Source organism: Mustela nivalis (assembly GCF_964662115.1).
Source record: "Mustela nivalis genome assembly, chromosome: 1".
Lineage (NCBI taxonomy): Eukaryota > Metazoa > Chordata > Mammalia > Carnivora > Mustelidae > Mustela > Mustela nivalis.
Window position 1 is genome coordinate 199,661,892 of NC_139020.1, and position 10,041 is coordinate 199,671,932.

Genomic DNA, 10,041 nt, shown 5'->3' on the forward strand with positions numbered 1-10,041 from the left:
CAGCCCAGAAATAACCACAGTTCACACTTTGGTCACAAGATTTTTCCCATTTTTACTGGGCATATTCACGTACGCAAGGTAGCGTTAAAATACATAGTTTTATCACCTCGTTTACAATGAAATATATAGTGAACATTTTCTCTTTTTCAAGTTAAAATACTTGAAATGTACAGAGAAAACACAATTTATTAAGCTCTCTTGTTGGAGAAATTTAGATAGAATTTTTTTCCATGGAAGACTTCATTCCTTTTACAATGCATTGAGAAAAAAGGTGGTGTTCTTGTCTTCTAGAGGATAGAAACTTGCCTTTTGGGATCCCTTCTACACTATTTAAAAAAAAAAGATTTTATTTATCTATCTGACAGAGATCACAAGTAGGGGGAGAGATTGGCAGAGAGAAGGGGGAAGCAGGCTCCCCACTGAGCAGAAAGCCCGATGTGGGACTTGATCCCAGGACCCTGAGACCATGACCTCAGCCAAAGGCAGAGGCTTAACCCACTGAGCCACCCAGGTGCCCCCCTCCTACACTATTGATGGAAATGCAAACGAGTGCAGCCACTCTGGAAAACAGTATAGTTTCCTCAAAAAAGTCAAAAATGGAGCTACCCTATGACCCAGCAATTGTACTATTGGGTATTTACCCCAAAGATACAAATGTAGTGATCTGAAGGACCACATGCACCCCAATATTTATAGCAATAATGTCCACAATAGTCAAACTATGGAAAGATCCCAGATGTACATCAACAGATGAATAGATAAAGATGTGGAGAGTGTGTGTATGTACATACATACACACAATGGAATATTATGCAGCCATCAAAAATGAAATCGTGTCATTTACAACAATGTGGCTGGAACTAGAGGATATTATGCTAAGTGAAATAAATCAATCAGAGAAAGACAATCATCATATAGTCTGAAGAGAGGAAAAAATGAAACAAGATGAAACTAGAGAGGGAGAGAAACCATAAGACTCTTAATCATAGGAAACAAACTGAGGGTTGCTAGAGGGGAGGGGATTGGAGGGTTGGGGTAACTGGGTGATGATGGCCATTGGGGAGGGCATGTGTTGTAATGAGCACTGCATATTGTAGAAGACTGATGACTCATAGACCTGTATTCCTAACACAAATAATATATTATGTGTTAATTAATTGAATTTAAATTAAAAAAAAAAAGAAAATTGCCTTTCAACTTGGGTTTTTAACTTACTTCTTGGGTCTATCTCATCATTAACCAAGTAATTCATTTTATTTTTCTCAATCTCTCTTCCATTTGCTTCCTCTTTTCTACCAGTCTCCCTGGTGTGTGTACACACACACACACACACACACACACACACACACTTATAATACTCCGCATCCAGTCCCTCACCTCCAGAGGTTCATCTGCCTTCTTGTCTGCTGTCTTTACAGATGGTCCCTTTCCTTTTACGGACAAGGTCTTAATTGATTTTGATCAACTCTAGTAAAATATTTAGCCTCAGGTCCGCATTAGGAGTAGCCTTTAATAATCTGAAGATAGAATCCAATTGTTTAAGGAAAATACTAAGAAACCCTTGGTAGAGTTAGCTGAATCAAGGAATGTAGACCTTGCTCACAGTGTAGATATGGCTTTTTTTTTTTTTTAAAGATTTTATTTATTTGAGAGAGAGAGAGCAAGAGAGAGCACAAGGGGTGGGGAGAAGGAGGTGGAGGGAGAAGCAGACTCCCCACTGTGCAGGGAGCCTGACACGGGGCTCGATTCCAGGCCTCGGTTATCATGACCTGAGCCAAAGGCAGATGCTTAACTGACTGAGCTACCCAGGCACCCCTATGGCTGACTTTTTTATTTTAAAAGAAATTTTTTGGAGACAGCAGGGCAGAGGAAAGTAGTTAGTACTTGAAGAAAATGTTAGGGACCTTGATGAAAATCTATTCACTATTTCAAGGCAACTAACCAATGATCATCTCTGGGGACATGGGAGTGACAGTCTTTACAGGTTATGAAACTCGCATGACAAAATACTGCATATGCAAGTGTCGATTAACAGTAACTTTGTAGAGTGAGGCAGATGCCAGCCAGTGAGAAAGTGGTGCCCAAAGACAGTGTTAATTCTGGAGTCCTGGAGACCAGGACGTGCTCCTCCACCACATGGCCATCTGAAAGAGAGGACACTTGGTCAGTAAAGGAAATCCCTCCAGCAAACCAGCCAAAAATCAGTTGGGATTCAATATTTGATGAATAAGAGTATGTTCATAGGATCAAGAGTACTGATCACTCGAAATTCAGACTCCCCTGAAAAAAATCTCTTTCAGCAGAAGTCGCCATGGGCCTACTGTTCCCTTGGGTTTCCCCTGGACACGTGCTCTCACACCTGGAAACTTACCCCAGCTGGTGACACCTTTGATGACAGGGGAGCCACAGGACTTGCTCAGTTGTCAACGAGAAGGAGACAGCACATTTTTGGGCCCCAAGTTCCAGGAAGAAAATATGGCCTCCACCCGGGCAGTCATCCCGTTCATACTTACCAAACGCCAATTCTGGGCCTGACAGCCAGGAGGCAAGTGGAAAAGCCACAGTCCCCGTGTGGGTCAGGGCTCCCATCTTGCACTCAAGAGAATCATCTGCTTTCATTTAGTATCTGGACTCGACCCTGGGCAGTGGCTAACATCCCCAGGGTCAGAACTCCGAGAGGCCTCTGCACTTGGGGAGGACCTAGAAATCTGGCTCAGGGTGGGGGGGATCCCTGCCCTTCTTGCTACTGTTTTCCTCAAACCAGTAAGAACTCACAAGGTGACAAGGTCGAGATCCCTTGAGGACCCATGAGGAAGCTCCTGAGGAATGAGAGGGGGCGGTCGAGCCTCTGGTGGAATTTAAGGGCAGGAGTTGGGAGTTGTTCACAGGGAGCTTATCTGGGTCACCCTGCCCAAAGGAAAGGAGAGCCCAAGAGCACCTCTTGGTGTTTAAGAGGCCAGCCTTTTTCTTGTTTGTTTTCCTTAGAAGTTCACACACTGTAACGTGTCAAATAGCCTTGACATAACTCTCCACCTGGAAGGTGACATTTCTGAGGCAGTAAATCGGAGGGACACCAGCGTGACCCGTGCCCCCCCCCCCCACCAATCTGGAGCTCTCCGATGCTTTTACAAGCAGCCCTTCAGGGGCCAGGACCTAGCAAGCTGTGGGGTAAGAGGACAGAGCCCCTTCACCAAGGGGCCCCAGGCAACTAACTAACTTGAAAGAACAGAAGAGAGGACTGTGGCTTACCACAGCCCGGTAGGAAGGTCTGCCGGAAGCAGTGAAGCCGGCCACGCCAGCATTTACACATGGAGCATCTCCTGGGCAACCAGGTGTCATGGGGCACCGACTCACAGTTCCTGGGAAGGAACAGAGAAGGCGATGCATTTGGGTTTTTAACTCCCTTCTCTTTTCCTCTCTGTACCCCCTTCCACCCCCGCCACCATCCCCACCCCCCACCCCTCCAGTGGCTTACTCTTTCCGGGAATCATGCTCACAGTTGCGGCCATAGAAGGACGGTGGGCAGGCACAGAAGGACCCCAGCATGCAGGTGCCCCCATTCAGACAGCAAGTTCTGTTTAACTCCTTACCTGAAATGTAATTAGAGGTGGCTGAGGGGCGCTGGGGGACTGAAAAGCTAAAGCCCCTGGGAGCAAAGGTTAATACAGGGCTAAGGGCTTGGTCTCCCCAGTGATCGGAGATGTCTGCAGTCTTGTGAACTGCACAGAAAGGCACTCTTGCTTTTTAGTGGCAAAAGTGGAGCCTCTGAGCAGAGAAACTTTTTCACGCTCAGGCCAGGGGTGGTTCCCAGAACCCAGGGAATCAGGAGGAAAACTGCGTGCGTCCCAGGGAGGTCAAATACACTCTGCCGGTCTAGGCTCCAGGGCCAAGCCCCAGTGCAACCATCTGCCCAGCTCCCGAATCAGCTTGCCAACCAGGAGAAAGAGCGTAAGAGAGAGAGGAAACAGGAAGGACCAGGATGGTCATAGCACGAGGTAGACCTAAGGGAGTTGGGGCTTACTATCCTGGATGCCTAAGGTCGGCACAAACGGGGAAGACCGGTGATGAACCGCAGGCTCCTCCTGGGACCGAACGCTGGCATCTCTTAAGGGCGGCTCTCTCCTCGCAAGTTCACGGTGGCCCAACCCTTAACGACAAAAATCAACGGATGGATTCAGGATTTCAGGCCAGGTGAAAATTGCTGCTGATCAAAATAACAAAAAGTCTCTCACCAGCAACTAATTCCAGTTCAAACGCTTTGGAAATGGCCATGATCAGAATCACACTGGGAAGATGAAATCAGACACCCGTTAGCCAAACAAGGCAAAGAAAATCCTTTGCCTTAACAGAATTAACACCTTGGTCTTCCCAGCACAAGGACAAGACCGCAGACCATTAAGGAGAAATTGTAGAGCCCTACTTTTCTTTCTCCTACCTTTCTTTTCAAATGGCTAACTCAGGAAACAACATCAAGAGCAATGATGAGACTAAAAATCACCTAAAAGCTAATTTTTTTCAATGTTTCATGACTTCTTGGGCTCTGTCCTTCTAGAGCCATACTTTTAAGTCGGCATAAATCTTTTAGCTTCGATCTCACAGAACATGTATTCTCCTGCACTTAGATTTCCTATAAGAATTTTGAAATGACCACAGGACTGTCTCTGTAATCAGTGAATAACATTTTCCAAACCATTTCAAATACACCAGTCGTTTAAAAGATTTTTCAGGTTAAAACAAATCCTCCCATGACTCTTCACAGTTTTGCAAATACTGAATCTATGCCTTCAGACTTCTCAGAAGCAGATTTTTAAATCTGGTGGTTGATATCGACCTTTTCTTACCCAAGAGAGGAAAACGCTAATCAGCTCCCCGGGCAGTGCATTAACCCGACTGAAAATGTTAAAAGCCAAGGGCGAAGCTGGATGGAACTCTTTTAAGTGTGAAGTTCCGGTTCTTTGGGGGGAGAAAACAGCATCCCTGTTGCCAGCCCTTTTTACGTTTGGGCAAGATGAAGCCAAACGACAGAGAGGGGGTAGAACATTATTTCTGCAGGTGGCAAGTTCTAGTCATCAGCTCACGTTCAAGATGGGTTCATACCTGCAGGAGAAGCGCTCCATCTTTCCGCCGTCCATAGCTCCTAACAAGTTAGGGGGAAAAGAAGGTCAGCATGGCTTTCATTCATGGTCGTTGCTAGAACACCCAAAGAAAAACATTAATTTCCTGAAGTGAAAATGGGAATTTAGAAAGAAGAGTATCCCCGATGAGAGATAGGCTTTCCCCAAAAGGTCTTAGGAGGAGCGGGAGCCAGGATGTCTGGGAGACTGGGGGCTCATCACCGAGCTGGTCCTAAGGAATGCTTTGAGCTTAGCTGGGGAGCCAGCCCGGCTGGGGCCTCTCCTTCTTCACCAACCAGGCCGGCAGCGGGGAGGGCTCGCAGGTGGGCGGGGAGGGCCCGCAGGTGGGCGAGGAGGCGGAGACACCCCCCCCCCCCCCCCGCCCATCACGGTGCAAAGCCTCTCCTGGGCTGAGGTGAGGGCGGTGAAGCCTTCCGACCAAGTGGGATGGAAAAGGCGGGGTCTTGTTCAACTGGTTAACTAGCCGTAATGTCTCCATCATTAGTTGCCTCCTTAAAACAAAACAAAACAAAACAAAATCGGATTTACTCTTAAAAAAAAAAAAAAAAGCTTGGGGTGCCTAGGTGGCTCAGTCGTTAAGCGTCCGGTGTTCCCAGGTCCTGGGATTGAGCCCCGCATCAGGCTCCCTGCTCAGTGGGAGGCCTGCTTCTCCCTCTCCCACTAAATAAAATCTTAAATTGAAAAGAAAAAAAAAAAAGCAAATCAATTGTTCTGTGCAGTTGGTAATTCCAGACTGGAGGAGTGATGGAAAATGATTGCTTTTCTTTTTCTCTTTTTTTCTTAAAGGATTTTATTTATTTATTTGTGAGAGGGAGAGAGAGAGCGAGTGAGCAGGAGCCGGGAAGGGGCAGAGGGAGAGGGAGAAGCAGGCTCCCCACCAAACAGAGAGCCCTGGGCTTGATCCCAGGACGCTGGGATGACGACTGAAGCCAAAGGCAGATGCTTTACCCACTGAGCCACCTAGGCACCCCGAAAGTGATTGCTTTAATCAGGAAATCCTCAACACCACTGATGGGTCTCGTTTCAAGGAGTTTGGTATTGTATTGCCAAGTTTTATTTGAAATTTCCTTTCATCTTTGTTTTTCCCCGAAAAAGTTGTGTTGAGCCTAGCGCTTGACCCTGGGTGTCCTCAGGTGGCTGAGTTGGGTGTGTCTCCACCAGCGGGAGGAGAAAGACTAGGAAGCCCCCTGGGGGTAAGTTCAGGGTTGTTAGGGGGCTCTGGGCGTTCCTGAACCCCTGTGAGTGAGTGTAAATTCCGGGCGGGGCGAATTCCAAGTGGAGTCTCCGCCTGACTCCCCAAGACACCGGAATTAACCCCCGATGCTGGGTCCTGTGTTATCCCACAAGTGTTATTTGGTGGTTCGTGGGAGGCCCCCCCACCCCCACCCCGCCCAGGCTTCCACTGGAGAGGCGCGTCCGTGAGCTGGAGTCCCCACCGAGCGTCCCCACCGAGCGTCTCAGTGCTCCAGACGACCTAATTTGCCCCAAGTCATGAGTAGTTCGAGGTATCACTTAATTCTAATTTCTAAAGGAAAAGCCTGGTGTTTATCCAATGCTGCTGGGCACACGGGGGTGAGGCTTTTCCGTGCTGCTTTCACCCATCTCTGTCCATTGAGGTCACACCGTGGCAGAAAGGAACGGGCAGCATCTGGCCATCCCATTGTCAGTGTCCCCCGTGTGCAGACCACGGGCCACAGGTGCTGAGAGGAGCCCTCGATGGCTTCCACATTGGCTTCTTGGGGGAGTTAAATTAAGAATAATTTTTACGGGGAGTAGGGCTCCATCAGAGCAAAGGTGGGGTGCATCCCACTTACTTGACTCTGGCAGCAGCCGGCTGCTGGGTTTGTGTTGAGCTTCAGCTCCTACTGTGGCCTTTTGACTTGTTAAAGTCTTCAGGTAGCGTGCTGATTTGCATCGGGAATCGGGAGCTTAGCTGGAAGTTCTGGAAGCTGGATGTGGGGGAGGGCAGTGCGTAAGAGAAGGCTAACCACCCAGCCCCAGCAACTGCAAAGAACCAGAGTGTGAAGAAAGTATAGTATACACTTGCGTCCTGTTACCATGCTCTGCTGCATTGCCCTCTCCAGATACTGCCTTTTTTTTTTTTTTTTTTTTTTTTGGGTGCAGATTGAAGGTCTGGGGCAATCCTGTGTTGGCCAGTGGTTTTCCCCTGTCTTTCTCCCTCTCCTCGAGCCTCCCTGTTCCCCAAGATTCAACAATATTGGGGCGCCTGGATGGCTCAGTGGGTTAAGCCTCTGCCTTCGGCTCGGGTCATGATCCCGGGGTCCTCGGATCAAGCCCCGCATCGGGCTCTCTGCTCAGCGGGGAGCCTGCTTCCTCCTCTCTCTCTGCCTGCCTCTCCGCCTACTTGTGATTTCTGTCAAATGGATAAAATAAAAAATCTTAAAAAAAAAAAAGATTCAACAATATTGAAATTAAGTCAATTAATAACCCTATTTCAGCCTCTAAGTGTCTGAGGGAAAGGAAGAGTCAGTCACATGTCTTTCCCTTTAAATCAAAAGCTAGAAATGACGAAGCTTAACGAGGAAGGCACATCCAAAGCCGAGACAAGCTGTGAGTGAAGCCTTCTGTGTCAGTTAGCCAAGCTGTGAATGCAAAGGCAAAGTTCTTGAAGGAAATGAAAAGTGGGACACCAGGGGACATACAATGATAAGAAAGTCAAAAAGCTTTACTGCGGAGAGGCAGAAAGTTTCTCCAGCCAGCAAATTCCTAGCACTGGAATTGCGCAGTTGAAGGGTGGACATGTCCGAATCATTTTCCAAGAAGGGTGCACCGGTATCTACACACCACCCCGCTCCACTTCTCTCCCCCACCTCACATCCCTCTCCTAACCAGCTGGTTGCAAAAAGCATCTTAATTTTTGCTAATTCTGTATGTAGAAATAGTATGTCCTTATTTGGATTTACACTGTGGCCTGGGCTTTATTGGATGTTGTATTTCTCTCTCTATGAGCTGGCATGAAAGAGTGCTTGGGGGAATTGCAGTGGCTTCTTTGTTGTCATTTGCTCTGGGAAATCCCTTCCCCAGCTTCCGGTTAGCCGAGAGCCCCGTCCTGGCGCCCGCTGCTGGAGCTCACCTTATCTTATCAACACTGTATTGCAAACTGCTTGTTTTCCAGAATTTTGCCAACCCTTCCCCCTATGCCTTCTCCCCCAGACTAGGAGGTCCAGAAACCTGGTGTGCCAGATTTTGAGTTTCCCCAGCCTTCCGTGCTGTGTCTGCTGGTGTACTAATAGGACTCCGGCTGCCCCATCCCTGGCTCACGGAAATGTCGTCTTAGCCTCCATTTCGCCAAGAGGGGGGTTGGGGGGGGCAGGATGAAGGCAAGGGCTTTGAGAGACACCACAGGAAAACAACTTGCTTCCCCTATCCAGAGCCAGGAAATACAACAAAGAATGCCCCTCCCCCCAAACAATAAAGGAGAAAAAAAAAAGAAATCCCAAGTGCTCCAAAGCTCCCTGATTCTGGGCATCTACTTCAGAAGAACTCACCCTAGAGAAGACAAGGTAATCTTGCGCACTTACTGGAAAAGTCTCATTGAGACTTTTAGACATGGCTACGGTTTAGAATTCTCTCCCACCAGAACTTTTCTTCTAATCGTATTCAACAAATATTTACTGACTGGCTACTCCGGGCTGAGCACAGTGGGGGAGACAGGGATCTGGAACACCACTCCCTCCAGAAATCTACACCAAGTGCCATTTTATTTTATCAAAACTCTCTGCTGATGAGGAGGGAGCGGTCACTTCCGGAGGGCCCACTGACCAAGTCCTGACTCCAGCAGAGAGATGGTTTTCACAAGACCTGGAGAACCTCATTTAAAAGTGCTTCTTAAGTGGATTTTGTATGGGATTGCATCTGGGCATTCTTCACAGCTCTTGATGGTTTTGAAATGGATTCAGAGCAAGTGGAAGTCCAAGGCTGAAATGCAAATCCCGAGTGGTATCAGAAATCAATTACAGTGAGGCTTCCTGTATGCAGAAGGCCCCGGGGAAACTTTGAAGCTGTGGCCCACCCTGGAGAGCCCTGAGCCAGGCTGCCCTTCGGAGTTATGCCACCATGATAATCCGTGGATGTTGCATTGAGCCACTTACCTCTGTGAGAATTTGTTACCCAGCAACGGAGAACGAATGCAAACACTTTGGAACTTTTTTTTTTTTAATTGGAGTATGTCATGCACTCATAAAAATGTACAAATAACAAGGGTTGTAGCTTAAAAACTATTCCAAAGTACCACATAACCACCACCCAGGTCAAGAATAAGAATATTGGGGCTCCTGGGTGGCTCAGTCGTTAAGCCTTTGGCTCAGGTCATGATCCCAGGGTCCTGGGATTGAGCCCCACATTGGGCTCCCTGCTCAGCAGGAAGCCTGCTTCTCCCTCTCCCACTCCCTCTACTTGTAGTCCCTCTCTCGCTGTGTCTTCTATCAAATAAATAAAAAATTTAAAAAAAATCCTCTTAAAAAAAAAAAAGAATAAGAATATTGCTAGAACCCCAGAAGTCCACCTCTCACTTCTCCAAGCTAACTCCTTTTCTTATTTCTAATGCTATAGTCTGGTTTCTCCATGGGTTTGGACCTTTATCTAATCCCAAGGTGTGTGTGTGTGTGTGTATCTGCTTCTCTCTGCTCAACGTTACGCAGGGGGAAGTCATCCATGTCGTTGGTAGAAATTTGCTCCTCTTCACGGCTCTGTGGTGCCCATTGCATTGAATCTACCCAAGGACTCAGCACTACTTTATCGGAAAGATCATTCTTACATCACTGCTCTACAATGCCCTTTTTCATCAAGAATCATTTGCTCAGAGGTTGTGAGTTTTTTTTTTTTTTAAATATCTCATTCAGTTGCCTTATTCTGTTTGATTATCCCCTTTGTCTCTTCTTGTAGA

General features: G+C 47.4%; 1 protein-coding gene across 1 annotated transcript; it reads right to left on the reverse strand.

Moving 5' to 3' along the window:
• Window positions 1–2,028: 2,028 nt before the first annotated feature.
• On the reverse strand, window positions 2,029–5,132 carry CRIPTO (cripto, EGF-CFC family member; the record flags this gene model as incomplete). The annotated part of the gene is made up of 6 exons (XM_082686125.1): window positions 2,029–2,144; window positions 3,250–3,359; window positions 3,476–3,590; window positions 4,022–4,147; window positions 4,233–4,285; window positions 5,098–5,132. The coding sequence occupies 6 exons, from the start codon at window positions 5,130–5,132 to the stop codon at window positions 2,029–2,031; spliced, it is 555 nt and encodes a 184-aa protein (XP_082542251.1).
• Window positions 5,133–10,041: the final 4,909 nt, after the last annotated feature.